Source organism: Drosophila biarmipes, chromosome 2R, assembly GCF_025231255.1.
Source record: "Drosophila biarmipes strain raj3 chromosome 2R, RU_DBia_V1.1, whole genome shotgun sequence".
Classification (NCBI taxonomy): Eukaryota; Metazoa; Arthropoda; class Insecta; order Diptera; family Drosophilidae; genus Drosophila; species Drosophila biarmipes.
The window spans coordinates 21,453,503-21,470,416 of NC_066615.1; the positions used below are offsets into that span (position 1 = coordinate 21,453,503).

A 16,914-nucleotide genomic window follows, 5' to 3' on the forward strand; every position below is an offset into this window, starting at 1 on the left:
ATTCAATATTAATATTATAAATAAACATTATAATCTGTTCCCAAAAAGTAAAATTAGAAGAAAACCATATTAACCTTCAGATAGGGTACTTCTTATTTTGCTTCATCTAGTTATGGTGCCTCAAACGTAAACCCAGTTGGATCTGTTGAGGGCGACACCCATTAGCGATTTATTGCCCAGGCCGATTTGAATGAGGAAAATGACAATGGCCATCAGAACCCCGATAAACTGTCGGTGGACAAAGGCTGTACATTAACTGTGGCAACAAAGGGGTTAATTGGGGACTCACCCCTCCCAAGGAAAGAGTGTCCAATGTCACGATTCCACAGGCTGCCGGGGGTTGCTCAATGCTGGCCTGGAGTTGCAGCAGGAAGCGATTAAGGGTCCTTTCCAGATGGGAGCTGCACACCTCCAGTTCGTTGAGCAGCTGGCAGAGGTTACATTTCTGGGAATATATGTATAAGAGGGTATTCCACTTTAAAACTACAAGGCTTACCTGTTCCAGGATCTGCTCGTTCACCGCCAGGATAAACCAGATACGACCTCCATGGAGGAGCAACCAAAGCAGGCGGTAGATGAGCAGCAAGGACTCTTCCCATAGGGGATTCTCGAAGAAGTTGAACAGCAAGTAGAGCTCCACACAAAAGCTAATCAACGAGTTGACCAAGTTAAGGAGCAGAAAAGGTCCGAATCGGGTCAGTAACTGCTTGTGGGTGAGCTCAATGAGATTGCAGGCTGATCGCATCTCCTCGACGAGCAGGAAAGATGCTCCTCCTGCGTCCACCAGGACAGCAAAGGCCGACTCATATCCGGCATCCAGTTTGGTTATATCCCTCGAAGGCCTCTGCCGCAACTTCAGATCCTCAAGGGACGCCCTCATCTGCTCCAGCAAAAGACAAAGCTGGTGTACAGGAAGGGCGTATTGGAGCACCCCCAGACTCATCATTAGAGCAGGCAGGTTATAGACACTGTTGCTATAGAAAGTGGTCCAAAACTCAAACTTGGAGGTGACTATGTCCACCACAGCACACAAGCCATGGAAAACTATGACCATTACCATTAGACGAAGGGCTCTCTGCCCCTGTTTCTTATAGACAATACGTATGGCTTCGCCTTCGAGTCCTTTAATCAGTCGATGAATCTGCAGCTCCAGTTCATGATAACTGCGAGAACTTGCTACAGCATAGTACGCCAGGATGGCAATGGTCGACATGTTTCCCGGAAACTCCATCAGGTAGAGTAGTTTCTCGATGATGGGCATGTCCCCTCGGAACTCCACACACTTGCACACGCTTCCTACCCACACGTATAGGAGTAGAAACAGGCACCAAAGGGAGTGGATCCAGCTTAGAAGGCCCCTTCTCCCACTGGGAAATACACCCAGAATTCGGCTGAGGGTCAGCAGGAGATTCTCCCAGCACGAACTGTCCATCCCGAGGTCCTTTCAATTAGTGATTGGAGTTATAATTCATTAAAGGAGTTTACTATTAATTGGTGTGATTGATGGTTGGGCAGAAGGGTTGACATGAGTAATGGTCATAAGAAATTATAAATCCTGAGCAGTTACAATGTGGAGCTTGAGGAGACCACTCACGAAACGTCCCAAGCCCAAAGCCTGGTTGAAGGAGGGGTAAGCAAAAACCCACCTAAAAATGTTCCTTTAACTTTATTTCCAGACCCTGCAGGCCATCTTCTTACCACCTGCAATATGCGGAGAGATTCAGGCAGCTCCATGACACCCTGCACTGGTTACTACTCATCTCCGTTCTGGCCAATACGGCGCCCATCACTATTCTCCCCGGCTGCCCCAACAGGTTCTACCGGCTGGTCCACCTGCTTTGGATGATTGTTTGGTATGGAAACTTCGCCCTGGCCTCCTACTTCGAATTCGTGCTGGTCACTATACACAGGGTTTCGCTGAATCGCTACCTCAACTCCATCGAGTCTGCAGTCTACGTGATCCACATATTTGTCATCTTGCTGCTCACTTGGCAGTGGAGGAACTGTGTGCCCAAGGTCATAGAGGCAATTGTGAGATCGGATCTGGAAAGGGGATACACCTTGGATGGCCGGAAAACCAAGAGGTTTATCAAACTGCAGCTGTTTCTGGTGGGGATCTTCACCTGTCTGGCCGTCGTCCTTGATATATGGGGCCAGAATTTTCTGATACACAAATCGCTCCTGAGCATTAACAGCTATGTGCTGCCCAACATCATAAGCAGTCTGTCCTTCGTTCAGTACTACCTCCTGCTCCAGGGAATCGCATGGCGTCAGAGGAGGGTTACCGAAAGCCTGGAGCGGGAGTTGTTCCACGTACTTAGGCCTCGGAAAGCGGAGATCCAAAGATTTCGCCTGCACCACGCAGATCTGACCAATTTTACCAGATTGGTGAACCGCACCTTTCAGTACTCCATTGTACTCCTATTCGTGGGCTGCTTCTTAAACTTTAACCTGGTCTTGTTCCTGGTGTACCAGGGCATCGAGAACCCAACGATGACAAGCCATGCCAAGTGGCTCCAAATGCTCCTCTGGCTTGCCATGCACATAGGAAAGGTGTCCAGCGTCCTGTACTTCAACCAGAAGATCCAGCACGAGGTGGGATGCCTTAGGGTTCCATCTGAACTATTATCATCTATTATTATTATGGTTTTAGCAATCCAAGTGTTTGACCTTATTGAGTGGCGTCTCTTGCTCTGGAAACGATCTGCAGGAGACTGTAAACCACTTTGTTCTTCAAATGCGAACGAATATACGACAGCATGTGGTGGGAGGCGTAATAGTTCTGGAACTCAAGTTTTTAACAGCTGTGAGTGTGTATTTATTTGTTCTTAGTACTTGATATATTATTTATTTTATAGTTGCTGGTAGCCTCTGCCGATTTCTTCATCTTTCTGCTGCAATATGATATCACCTACGAGGCCTTATCTAAATCGGTTCCGGGAAATATCACCAAAAATTAAGGTGGATAATTCTCTTGTTTAAAATGCACATTAACAGATCATTTATAAACATATTTATATCTTGTAAAAATCTAAAAAGTTATTTTAAAAGCAATCGGAAATATCTGTCTCTAGATCTGTACCTATTTTCAACTTAAAAAAACGCGCCCCTGTCATCGATACACTTATCGATAATTCCCCGGGCGCAGGTAGAGCGTGCAACCCTGTCTGCCAGTCCGAAGTTTATCGTTTCTTGTTTTTTGCACAAAAAACTTTAATTTGGATAACCAACCATGTGCGACGTTGCAACAGTGCAGAAGATTGCCCATTGCCTGGGCGTCAGTCCCGGCAAGGTGCAGCTGAACGAGGAGCAGGTACGGATGACGCAGCTGACCCCCAAATCGAGCGATTCTCACGGCCAATTTATTTTCTGTTGTGAAGGTCGTAACGCGCACGAGTGGCCAGAAGAAGAGCGTGGCCGGGTTCGCCACAATCCTGGAGAGCCTGGCCAGCGAGTCCAAGTCGGAGACGGCCCAGAACAGCAAGGCGTCGCGGGAGGTGGAGGCCCAGGTGTACCAGTGGATCGAGTTCTCCGTGCTCTACGTGGCGCCCGGCTCCAAGGACAAGTACGTGTCCAAGCAGCTCCTGGCCGATTTCAACAAGCTCTTCGCCAGCAAATCCTACCTGGTGGGCCACTTCATCACACTGGCCGACCTGGCCGTCTACTATGCCATCTACGATCTTGTGGTGAGTTCAGTATTCCTTATTATTAAGTTTTATTATAATCAGACCCATTTATCATACAGTTTTACCAACTTATATATGTAATGCTAAATATACCCCCTGATCCTTTCAGAAATCCCTCTCGCCCGTGGACAAGGAGGCCTATCTGAACCTCTCCCGCTGGTTCGACCACCTCCAGAACCGCCCGGATGTGCACCAGGGCGAGCCGCTGCTGAACTTCACCACCATCTACCTGCACGGCTGGGCCACCGGCACGCACATCTAAGCCTTAAGCCCACCACGGAACTTCTGCATCCATTCACGTCACAAATGCGACACTTAAGTTATTTATTTCTATTGCATTTCACAATGTAGTTTGTGTGTGATTATCATTTAATGCCAATGAGAGAGTTCAGCGTTGGAATATGAAGAATCGTTATTGTAGCCCACAGTACGAGTTGTTCTTTTGATAATCGGACAGATCTCAGCCGTAGCTCCGAATCAAGTGCCCTTGCGCTGCGTCGCCGGTGCAGCGTGGGCCGTGTAGCAGCGACTCCTGCTGCGCCAACATCAGTTCGCCTGCACCTCGCGCGGCGAGCTGATGGAGTTGCCCAGGTCCGTGGGCTCGGTGCACTTCCACAAGCCGTAGGTCTTGCCCACGGTGGTCTGCCACAGCCGCAGAGTGCCGTCCTCGGAGCCGCTGGCGTAGAGCTCCCCATCGGGGCTGAATTTCACGCTGTGCACGGGCCCGAAGTGGCCCTTGAAGGATTCTGTGGGGAGACGACACATTGGTATCAAGATTATATCAAGGACATATGTATAGCTGCCTACCGATTTCGTTGCCTGTGATATAGTCGAATTTGTACATCTTGAAGTCCTCGCCGCCGCAGACAAAGACATGCTTATCCGGATGCAAACTGGCCGACGCCACGTTCGTCGGCACTTTCACCTCCTTCAGCTTCTTAAGCGTGTCGATCTCCCAGAAGCTAATCGAGGAGCCGTGCGATATGGTCAGTATGTGATTGTCGCTGGAGATCTCCAGGCTGTTGGGGTTGCTGTTGAACTGCAGGCGCTGCACCTCGATGCCCGTCATGCGGTCCCACAGGCGCACCGTCTTGTCCTCGGCCGCCGAGATGATGCACTTGTCGCCGCGGCAGAAGAGCGCCCGCTTGATGGCCCCCGTGTGGCCAGCGTACTCCTCCGGCTGCGCCTCGGGCTGCTCCAGATTGAAGACCCGCACCAGCTTCTCGTTGCTGCCAGTCACAATGTTCTCGGAATCCATGTCGAAGGCCACGCTCTTGACGATGTGCTTGTGCTGGAAGCTGTGGATCTCGGCCCCGCTCACCGCATTCCACACCTTGCCGGTGAAGTCGGCCGCTCCCGAGGCGGCCAGCGTGGCGTTCCGGTTGAGGGTGGCGTTCCACACGGCGCCCTTGTGGCCCTCGAAGGTGCCCACCCAGTCGCCGGTGTCGCCGTGCCGCAGCATCGGGCTGCCATCTGCAAGAATCAGAGCACAGTTCCCGGTCAGTCAGCTGCAGTTGCTCTTGCTCTCGCTCGCCGGCGAGCGTGCGTGCATAAATTAGCGGACGGAAGCCACCTTGACTCAATGCCTGCCGCCAAGGCCAACGACCTGGCCGCCGCTCGCAATCATGCAAGCGCGCTCCCCAAGTTCACGTCACCTGCACTGCGCCGAGCGAGCAGCAAGGCGGGATCGCGGATCGGGATGCAGGGTACGGCTGCAGTGCAGGAACGCGGCTTGTTAGTGCGATCAAAGCCACTTTTCGTTTTCAAACGTGAACGGTTACCCGTTCGCGGTTGTATTTTTAGCAAGCAATCTGCCGAGCATGTGGGTAGGGGGAAAAGCTCAGACCAGTTGAAGGATTTGTATGATGAATAGATATGTAGTTTTTAAACTTAAATTGCTCTTTATGCAAACTCAAAATATCTTATGTAACTTTATATATATTTGCAAAGAATAGAGCTACTTTTAGTTTTCCTTCCTTTTTATTTATATTTCTAACTTGGAACCTTTTTTAGTTTTGTAGGACTAACCCCCACATATTCCAAGGACAAAAACATTTTAATTTAGTACAGAGAATTAAAGAATTTTTACATTAATAATAAAAAATCTAAGGATTTCATGTTACGTTTAAGACATTTCCATGAGTATAGACAATATATGACTCTATCATAAAATATATAGAATACAATGAAGGAAACAAACACATTTAATTAATATTGAATTAACTTGTAATTCGCCAATCTAATTTATGCAAGTGGCCTTAAATTTGCTAATGATTCATACTGTCTCAATGAGCAGAGCAAACAGTTCTAGTAACTATATTACATACTCTATAGCGGCTTTCAAAGCTTACTTATAATTATAAGGATGTGTTTGAAATCCATAAATCCTAACATTATGGCGGGGAATAAGTATTGACTAGGTGATGGCTGTCAATGTAAATATGCTCTTGATGATCTCTTTACCCCAGGCTAGTCTCCCGGAAAGAGTATCCCCCGGCCAGAACCCTCCAGACGACTTCCAGACCCCCAGAGTCGTTCGTGTAGCAGCTGCATATACACAGCATATAAATATAGAAGCTTCAAGGCGCTTCCTGCTCCGACCCAAGGCACAACCGAGCAGCTTCGAAAAGTTGCTCAACAAGGGGAGGCAGTGCGTTAAAAGGCGATAACGAAGTCAACTTGAACTTGCACTGGGAACACGCTCTTTCCGCATAAAAGCAACATTTTGCGAAAGCAACGAATGCAAAGTGTACTGAGAAAAAACAAGCAATAGCACTGCAATTGCAACTGCAATCGCACCGACTAGGTGACACCTCAAGGCAAAGAACGCGATTTTGTAGCATGCGAGTGCGGGAAAAGGGTTCGGGCTCGGGCTCGGGCTCGGGCCGCACTCAGCAAACAGGTTTCGCTCGCGATGAATGACTCTGCATTTGGGTCAAGGTAGCCCACGGGCTAGACGGTGCTACATCGGGCTTGCTCACGCAGTAATACAGATGTTTGGCCCATGTTTCGCCGATCTGAGGCAGCATCTTTCTGCGAAAACCATAATTCATCGAAGAACCCCTCCGCTGTCAATACAGTTTCTGTTTTTGCTAGCTGATTGACTTGGCCTTTCGGTGGTGTTATATGCACACAGCCTTTTGTTAACCATATTTCATTGAGTCTGTCTATCTATAAAAACTATTCTTTTGTTTTTCAAAAAGTTATCTCTAAAGACATCTACAACCTTTGTATTACAGGTACCATGATTATTCCCTTGTTTTTGAGAGTTAATAAGGATGGTTTATGCTTTATAAAACAGCTATTTCCAATATATTTTCTAAAGACACCTATTTTCTTAGGGATAAATACCAAGCAAAGAACTGCTTATAAAGCTCTAATCTGATCTTATTTAAAAATCTTAAAATTTTAACCACATGAAAATGTATCACCTTTTATTTAATGTTCTAATGTATTAAAAACTCAATTCTTTGAATTTAATATTTCTGTACATTATACTAGTTCTTTATAGATATGTAACTAAATACTCATAGCCTATCATCTAAATGATACAATGGGTCATGTTTTCAATAAAAATTTTAAACTGACTTTAAAAACTCTATAAATTTGAAGAATTTGGTGGAATACCATTAATTCCTTATGAATATTTCAGGTTTTCGAGAAGAGGATAAAAACTAGGCATCCTAAAACCAAGATAGTCATTTTCTAAACGCTTTTTGAGAACAGCACCCACTGAAAATATGTAAGTTTTAAGACTTTTAGCCTAAAAATATGTTACAATGGGAATCGTTTTTTATAAAAATATATAACGACCTATACCAACTCCAAAAGTTTGAATGTTTGGGTGAAATACCCTAGGAAATAATGCTTTTCCTCATGAATATTTAATTTTTAGAGAGCAGTATCGAACCTTTTCGAACTAAAAACCCAGACCAATTTATATGCTATTAACGAGCACCGCACCCACTGTGCGGCGACGGAACATGGTCTATGTATAGCGCGCAAGGACGCCGAATCGCACGCGACTTGGGATGGCGACTCTCGGCGAGTGTTACCTTTGCAGGCCGAGATGAGAAAGTAGCCGCTGTCGCAGATGTCGCTGAAGTCCAGGTGGACCACGGGCCGCGTATGCCCGCTGCAGGTGAGCGGGATCTGTCGCAAGTTGCTGGCAGCCATGTTGTAGGGTGTCTGGTGCAGGGTATCCGCGTACGTGTGTCTCTCGCCTCCACTCCTGCGTCCTAGTACGAGTGCTTTTTCGAGGGTGGCGACCGTAAGTCTGGCGAGAACCTTGCAAACTTGCACTTATTGAGTGGCTGGCGGTGTGCGAGGCTTTTGTACTTGAGTTGGCTGCTTCGCCTAGTTGGTAGCACTTCACTGTCCGCGCGATCGATGACCCGTTCGTGCTGCCGTTGCTGCGCGCCTCCGCCTCTTGCGTTTCCGTATCTTTCGGCAAGAGCTGAGTATTTACAATTGGATGCGCTGCGCAAAATTTAATAAACAAGAGGGAAAAATTACGCGACACGGTGTTGTTGTGGCTGGACGATAGAATGTATCGAAACAGCAGTGTATCGAAGTTAGCGAAGAAATATTTTTATCGGCACTGTTAGCTGCTGTGAAAATACATCGATATTTTATAAAAATATATATCGGATATCGCCAAACTATCGCTCCCTGGCCATCCCTATTTACTTGTCAAAATAGCAAATTTTCATTCGGGGCAAATCGACTGGAAATATGTCCGCTATTCTGAACCACGCGCTCCGTCGCCAATTCGGCGCCACCGCCGCCCGCAACATGTCCGGCACCGCCGCCGTGGCCGGCGAGCACTCCGGTAAGTGCGCCCCGGAGTCCCAGTGGCCCAGTTCGCCTGCCTTTGTAAGGTTAAGGTTATGTAATTTGGCCGTTGGGCAAGATCGATGCAGGAGCTGCTCTTATAACACGCATTGTCCCCTTAACCCTATCCCCCAGGTGGCTACAAGGTCTGGAAGCGCCTGTCCTTCTTCGTGGCCGTGCCCGCCGTCGGTGTGTGCATGCTGAACGCCTACCTGAAGCACCAGGAGGAGCACGACAAGCCCCGCCAGGAGTTCGTCAAGTACGACTACCTGCGCCGCCGCGAGAAGCGCTTCCCCTGGGGCGACGGCCAGAAGAGCCTGTTCCACAACCCCCACGTCAACCCCCTGCCCGACGGCTACGAGCACTAGGTGGCCACCACTGCCCGGCCGGGATGTATTCGTTGTTTGGTAAAGATAAACGTTAATGTAACTGAACTTAGTCGGAAATACACAGACACACCGAAAACACCATTGTCCGAACTCCAGTTGGCGCTCCAATAAAGATCTAATCGAGCGGAGATGTGGGATCTTGGAATACATAAACTCTTTATTGTGTAAGCATAAACATGGATACAATCTCGGCGCTAACTTATTTGGCGGCTCTGCGTTTCTTGACGAGTGAGCGCTCCTGCTTGGGAGGCGACTTGGCCTCCTTCTTGGCCACTGGCACAGCCTTCGGCGAGATCTTTGGTGTATCGCGGCTGCGCGTTTGGCGCAAGGACGGCTGAGCTGCCTTGGAAGTGCTTATCTTGCGCTGCTTGGCGGGCGGCGGCGGCGAAAAGGAGTCGTCGCTGTCATCCAGGTGATCCTCTTCGAGGGTATCGTCTTCCAGATACTCCTCCTCAAACTCCTCGGCCTTTACCTCGCCCAGCTCTTCCTCCTCCTCCTCGATAATGTCCTCTTCCTTGCTCTCCGCCTCGCCCTCGCCCTCCTCCTCGTAATCTTCGGTTTGGTACGGCTCCATGTCCATCACATGGTCGTCCTCGATGTGCCGCTGCAGGCAGCTCTGGGTCAGGAAGATGTGGTCGCAGAACTCGCAGGCGTGGCGCTCGCTCTCCTTGTGCTGCTCCATGTGGGCGTCAACGCTGTCCGCATCCTCGATCTGCTCCCGGCACATGGGACACTTCAGAGTGGCCGTGGCATGGATTCTCGAGTGCTCCAGCAGGCTGTTGTAGGTGCTGTACGAGATCTTGCAGTCGCTGCACACGAACGAGGCGTCCGAGGTCTGCGTGTGCATGCGCAGGTGCCGCGAGAGATGGTGCGACAGCATGTACGACTTGGGGCAGTACTTGCAGGGATAGGCCCTCTTGCCGGCGTGGGCCACCAGATGTCGGGCCAGCTTGGAGGCGGTGGAGAAGCTCCGCTCGCAGTGCTGGCAGGGGAAGGGAAGATTGGAGGAATGGACAACCTGAAAAGGAGGAAGCTCGTTAGCTAGAGCAAGGTCAGATTGGGGGGTGCTCCTACCTCATGGCGCTCCAATCCCTGCTTGAAGGCAAACGACTTGGTGCACACGCCGCACTGGAAGGGGCGCTTCTTCTGGTGCCGCTCGGCGTGCTTCTCCATCTCCTGGCGCGACAGGAAGGGCTTCTCGCAGTACACGCAGATGAACTTGGGCACGTCCGTGTGCGTGCGCTCGTGGCGGTGGAGCAGGGCCTTCCGGGTGAAGCCCTTGTTGCAGACGGCGCACTTGAAGGGTCGCTCGCCGGTGTGGATGAAATTGTGCTTGGCCAGGTCGTACTTGGAGAAGAAGCTCTTCTCGCAGTGGGGACACTGGAAGCTGCGCGAGCGCGTGTGGTTCAGCCGATGGATGTCGAGCAGCTGCTGCAGCGGAAAGGAGCGCTCGCAGTCGGGACACGGAAACACGTCGGTGGCCACCGTCTCGGCGTTCTTCGTGGGATCATCCTGGTCGTCTAGCGGCACCTCCGCATCCAGAACCTCGGTCACAATGGCCACATTGCCGCTGTCATCCCGCTTCACTTGGGGCGTGGCCAGGCGCGGTTCCACCGGCGCAGAGGGTCCCTTGTTGAGGATCCTGATCGACGACTTGTTCAACACCTTGGGCTTCACGGGAGAGGCCTTGGGAGCCGCCTCGGACTCGAACTCCTTGTCCAGCTCGTTGGCCATGTCCTCCAGCATGTTCTGCACGTCGTCCATGGAGAGCTCCTGGTTGTTCTCCACCTTCAGCTCGTAGGCGTGGGACCGCCGGCTGGTGGTGACTGGCGAGGAGACGGCCACCTTCCTGTGGGGCAGCAGGGAGGTCTCCAGCACCTGGACATTCTCGATGACCATCGGGGTGGACTTGGCCAGGGTGTTCAGCAGCTTTTTGGGGGTCTCGGGAGCGGGAGCCTCGGGTGCCGCTGCAGCCGGTATGACCACCACCTTCTTGGGCGCCACCGTCATCATGGGAGCCCGCGGCTTCTCCAGCGGCGCGGGCCAGTTTCCGGTCAGTGGGTACTGCCGGAGCAGGGTCTCCGCGCGCTTGCACATCTGCTTGAAGCGGTAGCAGTGCTCGAAGAGAAGGCGGCATTCGAGGCAGATGTGGCCGGGCATTCCGTCGCCGGCGTAGACCTGGTAGAGCAAAAATAAATATTGAATTGATGATTTAGGTGGTTAAATTTATATTCTATGGCTAGTGATGGCTACTGGAGGCAATTTACCAGAGGCCATAGTACCTATCCTAGAGGATTTATGCCTTAAGATTTTGAAAGAGCCCAATCTATATAATCAACTATAGTTCAGAGAAGTTCAGAAGTTTTTTAAATATTGCGATCAAAATCTTTCAGTTGTCATTCTAAAAGCTATTAAGTTAGCTTGGTTTCAAGAACATACTAGAAAAGGGTGTCTTATTTGCCAATCAATTTTTTAAGATAATCTTTAAGCTATCTTATCAAAAGCTGATTCAGTTTATGATTCCCAAAAAAGAGTCAAGGGGAAGTCCCACTTCCCACCCAAAAGTTAATATAATTTCACTTTCAGTGTTCCTAGTATATTTTTTACTTACTTTAATTTACCCGATCTATCATACTATTTTTAATTTAAATTTAGGTAAAACTTACTTAAATATTGTTTATTAATTTTGTTAATTTAAAATTTCCCTTACGGCTGCTTACGTTTGCTTACGGCGCTTACGTCCGCTTACGTTACGTTCGAACGAAAAAATACCGAAAGTGAGCGCGGGCGATGTTTCGACGTCTTTCGATGTTCCTCCTCCTCCACTTGCAGTTTTGTTTTCGACTCGGAGCACGCTCGAGCTCAACCTCCGGCAATTGATTGATTAGGCACGCTGATCCGGGCCATAAAAGGACTTTCGGCTGATTGCTAATCCAAACAGCAAAGTTTGCAAAACAGAGGCACAAAACAGCTGTGCGCGGAAAGTTTCCAAGTGAAAGAACCCGAGCCAGAGCCGCCAGAGAATCGCACCCAGAAAGGCGCAACAACCGAGGCAGAAGAAGAGCAACTTAAGGAGGAGGAGGAGGAGGAGAACGCAGGCGGACGGCGAAGGCGAACAAAAGGAGGAGCGCGAGCAACCACAACAAGAACGGAAAGAGTGCCGAGGAGGGACCAAGATGACGGACGAGTGCGTAACCAGGAACTACGACTACGGCGTGCTCAGCTCCAACGGCGGGGCGAGGGGCAACCGGAGCAGCCTCAAAGCCGATAGCACCGACGCCAAGGGCTGTACGCCGGAGGCGGTTGTTGTTGGTGGTGCGAATGCAACTGCAGCGAGGTGAGTCCATGTGCCGCTCTCCCACTCTCCCGCTCTCGCTCTCTTGCCCTTTCTCTCTCTTCGCCCGTCGTTCGTGTATTTTCTTGTTCCTTTTTATCTTGTTTTTAAAATACTGGAAGAATTCGTATATCATCTCTATAACTCACTAGTTTTTAAGTTTTCGGCAGTTTTTAGTCTTATTTTTATGGATTATCTTTCAATTAAGTAATATTTTAAATACTTTCTGATTACTTTACCCAAGGATGCGTATAACTCTGTATTTTATTACTATTATATATCATTATTTTTATACTATTACGATCCGAAAGACATCCCAACTTCACTTTTCAGAAAATCCTTGAGTAAAATTTTGTGACAATACTACTTATTTATATAATTGTTATATTTTGAACGGTTTTCTTAAGATGAAGTATTTTATTTTGAAAGTTCTTTGAAATTATTCCCAAAAACAGTTCAGGGGATGTCCCTCGTTCGACCGAAAAGCTTATCTAAATTTACTTGGGTGACAATATTTATATATACTTTACTATTTTTAGCTCATTTTTTAGGAATGAGTTATATTTACTATTTGAAAATTTTACGAAATTATTCGAAAAAACATGATGGACGTTTTTCGATCGAAAAGCCAACAGAAATTTGCTTTCGTGACAATACATTCAATTTATATATATTTTTGGCTTTCCTTAGGCCATTTTCTAAAAATGCTATAATATTTGAAAATGATATGAAATTATTGGGAAGATCACTCCAGGGGATCTCCCCTTCTGACAAAAAAACCAGTCTAAATTTACCTTCGTGACAAAACAATTGATATACATATGTATGTATCTATTATGCCCAATTTCTTAGGAGCCCATTAAATTTTCCATTTGAACACTTAATGAAATGATTCGGAAAAACGCACAAGGGGACATGTGATTTATAATAGTAAAATATTTATAAATGTCTATTAATTTGTTATTTCTTTTACGTATGAACCCAATTATTTTTCATAAAATTTATGTATACATTTTAAATTTCAAAATTTTCCTTTTTTAAATGTAATTTTTAAAGGTTTAAAAAATTTATTGGGGTCACCATACTTCTACTCATTTTTTATTAGTCATTTAATCGAACAAATACAGTCAAACTTGCATAGTATAACTCCAATTTCCCTGACTGACAATTAATATTAGATAAATAAACTCTTAGACAATAAACTCTTACTTCTGGAATAATGTTCCGGGAAGACATTGGTATACTCTATTCAGACCAGCATGCACAGTGCGCAAACTACAAGAAATCGGGCCTTATTCGTCATGTTAGCGAAGAAATCAAAATGTGTCGAATTATTCAATTTGTGAAAGTGTTTTCTTATCGCTATCAGTTATTTTTGATAATAAACGGCAATCGAAAAACAATTAATCATGGCCAAAAACCGTATTGCTTGGCCTGACTTTCGCCCAAATTCTTAGACTTAGTCATGAAACCATTGAGCTCAAGATCGAGTTCTCCCTTTGATAGGAACTCCTTTGTTACATTCTGTAGTGCAAGCAATGCGCAGTGGTCTGCCAATCGGGAATTCATCATCTTTACATAATTGGGCGGCGGTTAATCATTGCTAGTTTCGGGCGGAACCCCTATCTAATCTAATCTTATCACGGCTTTTGGGCTTTCGTTCGATTGACATATTAAAAACCAGATGCACTTTCCCCCGCAGCGCCTCCCCCCTGCCGGCCAACAAGTTTGTGGCCCGGATGCCAGTGGATCGATATGCGTGCGAGTACAACATGAATCACAAGCACCGCGGGCTGGCCTTGATCTTCAACCACGAGTTCTTCGACATACCCTCGCTGAAGAGTCGCACCGGGACGAACGTGGATGCCCAGGAGCTGAAGAAGGCCTTGGATTCGCTGGGCTTCTCGGTGGCCGTGCACAAGGACTGCAAAATGCGGGACATCCTGAAGCACATCGAGAAGGCCGCCGAGCAGGATCACACGGACAACGACTGCCTGGCGGTGGCCATTCTCTCGCACGGGGAACACGGCTACCTGTACGCCAGGGACACGCAGTACAAGCTGGACAGCATCTGGCACTACTTCACGGCCAGCTTCTGCCCCTCGTTGGCGGGCAAGCCCAAGATGTTCTTCATCCAGGCCTGCCAGGGCGACCGCCTGGATGGCGGGATAACCCTGGAGAAGGCCGTCACCGAGACGGATGGCGAGTCCTCGACGAGCTACAAGATACCCATACACGCCGACTTCCTCTTCTCCTACTCCACCATACCGGGTAGGAACAGTGAACATGCCTAGTCCACAGCCATTAGTAACCATCTTGCTCCTTCAGGCTACTTCTCCTGGCGCAACATCAACAACGGCTCCTGGTACATGCAGTCGCTGATCCGGGAGCTGAACACGAATGGCAAGAAGTACGACATGCTCACCCTGCTCACATTCGTCAACCAGCGCGTAGCGCTAGACTTTGAGTCGAACGTGCCCACCACCCCGATGATGGATCGACAGAAGCAAATCCCGTGCCTCACCTCCATGCTGACGCGCATACTGCGCTTCGGCGACAAACCGAAAGGTAACAAGGCTGGCTAAGAAAGCGCAACGAGATCTCTCTTCACCATTAGGTTGTACAATCATCCCCCGCAATCATTCCCTTGGATTCCATATCACTTCAAGTCTAGTTTTAAGTGACGCGTGCCATTATCCCGGAGGATATGCAGCACCTGGACCCCCCAGCCCCACATTACCCACCCATTTCTGGCCTTATCGTTGACGAAATTCGTTGCCCACTTAAGAATATGATTTCACTAGTTATAAGCAACACTTGCCAATCAGCAAACCCACAAATATGAGATAAGGTTTTACAATGAAGATTTATACCTATACAAGCAGACATATATATTTGATATGCGTACGAATAAAAGTGAATTGAAAAATGATTTTTTCGGCTAATGGTTCAGATTGAAATATGATGTGCTCTTGGTTTTTAAAAGTGGTCGAAAAGATAAAAAAACTATTATTGCAAATGTTATAGCGTTGCTCAACAATTAATTTATTTAATTTGTAAATCCGCGAAACGAATAGAATGTTTTTAACATAATCTACCGCTCCCCTTCCATTACAGGCCCACGTCGTCTCTTCCGCGTAAATCGAAAATCGTGCGTTTTGCAATAATTGTTGTCGGTCCTTTGCTCGCGCTCTCTCGGATGCCTTTAACCGCGACGGAATATGTAAAAAAAAATCGTTAAAAATTCAAAAAAAAAATCTTGATTTTATAAAACGTCACATCCTTTTCACAAACGAAGTTTCTGTAAAAATAAAAACCGCGTTAACATAAAACAAAAATAATATTGATCGGATCAACGGTGTAAATTCTCATTAAGTTTCTCGTGTTAAGTTTTTAAATTGCTTTTGCTTTCTAACATGTCGTAAGCTTCTTGAAAAATAAAAACCGCGATATCTAAAACATCTCGATCGGACCTTTTTTTCTTGTTCTAAATCGTATATTAGGTTTTGGCAAAATTTTGACCTCCAGCACTTGCGGTTGCGCGCCGATGATACCCATATTTTTTGTGATTTCCCTTATTTTTCTTGACATAATATAAGTTTCATAAAAAATAATGGTTTAATTATATAATAACCTTTAAATATTCCTACTTTTGAAAAACAAATACAGCTAAAAGCAGATGGGAGTAACATATTTATCGTAAATTTTGAAAAGCAACAAGTAGTTATGTTTAAGCTGGTTGCAAAAGAAGTTACCAATTTAAAAACATAAACAATTGGAGTTTGAAGTTCTAGGGTTTGAATTTGTTTTCGCGCCAAGAAACCACTGACAGCTGTCAGGCGATCAGCTGGCGCCTCTTGAGTGTGTGCGTGCCGCCAGTACAGTTGCCCCCGCTGATGGCAAATGGGTTTTTCACACAATGGAAGAGAGGGAACTCCCGTGAGTAAGTGGGTAGCCAGTGGGCCACATCCCAGGGCTCCCGCCCAAGGACCCTCCAGGAGCGGGCAGGGGACAGCCGCGGGCTGGGGGAGACTTAGCCAAGACGCCGCCGCAGTCGATTCGGAAACCACGGCGCGACTTCTTAGCCAAGTTATGCGTGGCGCTCGTTAGTGCAAGCCAGAACCCCAGTGGCTGCTCGCCGGCTTTTCCGCTTACCTCGATCGCCGTGATGGCCATGATCTGCAGCGGCAGATTGGCGGTGGTCTTCACCCGCGAGTTCTCCTCGAAAATCGAGGCCAGCTTCTGCTCCGTCAGACAAAAGCGACAGACCTTCTTCTCGGTCATCAGCGCCTCGCGCGCCTCCAGTTTCTCGGCCATCGCGACACTTGCAACTAACTCGCTACCGGGCTCGGGTGAATAACGCGGAAACTCACTTCGAAACGGGCACAAATGGGAAAAAGCAAGGAAAACAATCTGCTCGGCGTCTTTTCCACAAACCGCGTGGCGTTGCCAGATGGGCGCAGCTTTGTGGGCCAGCAAAGTATATCGATAGTACAGGCCGTACCGATATTTAGAGTGCGTCTCGACTAATCGTTGTTCTCACTGGAAATGGTTCTAGGCAAATTAAAAAATTAAGAACAGTTTTTTAAATTATGATTTGGTGCCTCTTAAATATTTGAATCTTTATTACTATTATGAGACAGTCGTTCACATGGAACGTAAAACAGAAATT

General features: G+C 47.6%; 7 protein-coding genes across 7 annotated transcripts; 4 read left to right on the forward strand and 3 right to left on the reverse strand.

The window, feature by feature from the left end:
• Positions 1-120: 120 nt before the first annotated feature.
• LOC108022428 (putative gustatory receptor 59e) lies at positions 121-1,432 on the reverse strand. Its single transcript, XM_017091314.3, has 3 exons — positions 497-1,432; positions 290-445; positions 121-228 (listed from the first exon to the last, which is right to left on the reverse strand). Exons 1-3 carry the CDS (start codon positions 1,430-1,432, stop codon positions 121-123), a joined length of 1,200 nt encoding a protein of 399 aa, XP_016946803.1.
• On the forward strand, positions 1,215-2,960 carry LOC108022129 (putative gustatory receptor 59f). The gene is made up of 4 exons (XM_017090970.2): positions 1,215-1,630; positions 1,686-2,595; positions 2,654-2,806; positions 2,859-2,960. Exons 1-4 carry the CDS (start codon positions 1,569-1,571, stop codon positions 2,958-2,960), a joined length of 1,227 nt encoding a protein of 408 aa, XP_016946459.1. The 5' UTR covers positions 1,215-1,568.
• Positions 2,961-3,151: 191 nt separating this feature from the next.
• Positions 3,152-4,113, forward strand: LOC108022974 (eukaryotic translation elongation factor 1 epsilon-1). Its single transcript, XM_017092199.3, has 3 exons — positions 3,152-3,313; positions 3,381-3,686; positions 3,796-4,113. Exons 1-3 carry the CDS (start codon positions 3,233-3,235, stop codon positions 3,946-3,948), a joined length of 540 nt encoding a protein of 179 aa, XP_016947688.1. The 5' UTR covers positions 3,152-3,232; the 3' UTR covers positions 3,949-4,113.
• Positions 3,981-8,251, reverse strand: LOC108022973 (serine-threonine kinase receptor-associated protein). Its single transcript, XM_017092198.3, has 3 exons — positions 7,742-8,251; positions 4,494-5,159; positions 3,981-4,432 (listed from the first exon to the last, which is right to left on the reverse strand). The coding sequence occupies exons 1-3, from the start codon at positions 7,860-7,862 to the stop codon at positions 4,233-4,235; spliced, it is 987 nt and encodes a 328-aa protein (XP_016947687.1). The 5' UTR covers positions 7,863-8,251; the 3' UTR covers positions 3,981-4,232.
• A 98-nt stretch (positions 8,252-8,349) lies between these two features.
• Positions 8,350-9,061, forward strand: LOC108022690 (cytochrome c oxidase subunit 6A, mitochondrial). Its single transcript, XM_017091761.3, has 2 exons — positions 8,350-8,517; positions 8,655-9,061. The coding sequence occupies exons 1-2, from the start codon at positions 8,421-8,423 to the stop codon at positions 8,885-8,887; spliced, it is 330 nt and encodes a 109-aa protein (XP_016947250.1). The 5' UTR covers positions 8,350-8,420; the 3' UTR covers positions 8,888-9,061.
• LOC108022686 (zinc finger protein 331) lies at positions 9,041-16,705 on the reverse strand. Its single transcript, XM_017091758.3, has 3 exons — positions 16,398-16,705; positions 9,983-11,086; positions 9,041-9,926 (listed from the first exon to the last, which is right to left on the reverse strand). Exons 1-3 carry the CDS (start codon positions 16,557-16,559, stop codon positions 9,108-9,110), a joined length of 2,085 nt encoding a protein of 694 aa, XP_016947247.1. The 5' UTR covers positions 16,560-16,705; the 3' UTR covers positions 9,041-9,107.
• Positions 11,729-15,174, forward strand: LOC108022687 (caspase-1). Its single transcript, XM_017091759.3, has 3 exons — positions 11,729-12,245; positions 13,945-14,513; positions 14,571-15,174. Exons 1-3 carry the CDS (start codon positions 12,085-12,087, stop codon positions 14,825-14,827), a joined length of 987 nt encoding a protein of 328 aa, XP_016947248.1. The 5' UTR covers positions 11,729-12,084; the 3' UTR covers positions 14,828-15,174.
• Positions 16,706-16,914: the final 209 nt, after the last annotated feature.

What these genes read in the sequence shown, in the direction of transcription:
- LOC108022428 (XM_017091314.3), bottom strand. Translation starts at nt 1,432, where the DNA reads ATGGACAGTTCGTGCTGGGAGAATCTCCTGCTGACCCTCAGCCGAATT. An exon ending in ACGAGCAGATCCTGGAACAG is followed by an intron (nt 446 to 496) that starts GTAAGCCTTGTA and finishes ATATATTCCCAG; the next exon opens with AAATGTAACCTCTGCCAGCT. An exon ending in ACACTCTTTCCTTGGGAGGG is followed by an intron (nt 229 to 289) that starts GTGAGTCCCCAA and finishes GTCCACCGACAG; the next exon opens with TTTATCGGGGTTCTGATGGC.
- LOC108022129 (XM_017090970.2), top strand. Translation starts at nt 1,569, where the DNA reads ATGTGGAGCTTGAGGAGACCACTCACGAAACGTCCCAAGCCCAAAGCC. An exon ending in AAAGCCTGGTTGAAGGAGGG is followed by an intron (nt 1,631 to 1,685) that starts GTAAGCAAAAAC and finishes CAGACCCTGCAG; the next exon opens with GCCATCTTCTTACCACCTGC. An exon ending in AACTCAAGTTTTTAACAGCT is followed by an intron (nt 2,807 to 2,858) that starts GTGAGTGTGTAT and finishes TTTATTTTATAG; the next exon opens with TTGCTGGTAGCCTCTGCCGA.
- LOC108022974 (XM_017092199.3), top strand. Translation starts at nt 3,233, where the DNA reads ATGTGCGACGTTGCAACAGTGCAGAAGATTGCCCATTGCCTGGGCGTC. An exon ending in TGCAGCTGAACGAGGAGCAG is followed by an intron (nt 3,314 to 3,380) that starts GTACGGATGACG and finishes TCTGTTGTGAAG; the next exon opens with GTCGTAACGCGCACGAGTGG. An exon ending in ATGCCATCTACGATCTTGTG is followed by an intron (nt 3,687 to 3,795) that starts GTGAGTTCAGTA and finishes TGATCCTTTCAG; the next exon opens with AAATCCCTCTCGCCCGTGGA.
- LOC108022973 (XM_017092198.3), bottom strand. Translation starts at nt 7,862, where the DNA reads ATGGCTGCCAGCAACTTGCGACAGATCCCGCTCACCTGCAGCGGGCAT. An exon ending in TCTCATCTCGGCCTGCAAAG is followed by an intron (nt 5,160 to 7,741) that starts GTAACACTCGCC and finishes TGATTCTTGCAG; the next exon opens with ATGGCAGCCCGATGCTGCGG. An exon ending in TATCACAGGCAACGAAATCG is followed by an intron (nt 4,433 to 4,493) that starts GTAGGCAGCTAT and finishes GTCTCCCCACAG; the next exon opens with AATCCTTCAAGGGCCACTTC.
- LOC108022690 (XM_017091761.3), top strand. Translation starts at nt 8,421, where the DNA reads ATGTCCGCTATTCTGAACCACGCGCTCCGTCGCCAATTCGGCGCCACC. An exon ending in CGTGGCCGGCGAGCACTCCG is followed by an intron (nt 8,518 to 8,654) that starts GTAAGTGCGCCC and finishes CCTATCCCCCAG; the next exon opens with GTGGCTACAAGGTCTGGAAG.
- LOC108022687 (XM_017091759.3), top strand. Translation starts at nt 12,085, where the DNA reads ATGACGGACGAGTGCGTAACCAGGAACTACGACTACGGCGTGCTCAGC. An exon ending in GCGAATGCAACTGCAGCGAG is followed by an intron (nt 12,246 to 13,944) that starts GTGAGTCCATGT and finishes TTTCCCCCGCAG; the next exon opens with CGCCTCCCCCCTGCCGGCCA. An exon ending in CTCCTACTCCACCATACCGG is followed by an intron (nt 14,514 to 14,570) that starts GTAGGAACAGTG and finishes TTGCTCCTTCAG; the next exon opens with GCTACTTCTCCTGGCGCAAC.
- LOC108022686 (XM_017091758.3), bottom strand. Translation starts at nt 16,559, where the DNA reads ATGGCCGAGAAACTGGAGGCGCGCGAGGCGCTGATGACCGAGAAGAAG. An exon ending in TGGCCATCACGGCGATCGAG is followed by an intron (nt 11,087 to 16,397) that starts GTAAGCGGAAAA and finishes TTGCTCTACCAG; the next exon opens with GTCTACGCCGGCGACGGAAT. An exon ending in AGGGATTGGAGCGCCATGAG is followed by an intron (nt 9,927 to 9,982) that starts GTAGGAGCACCC and finishes CCTCCTTTTCAG; the next exon opens with GTTGTCCATTCCTCCAATCT.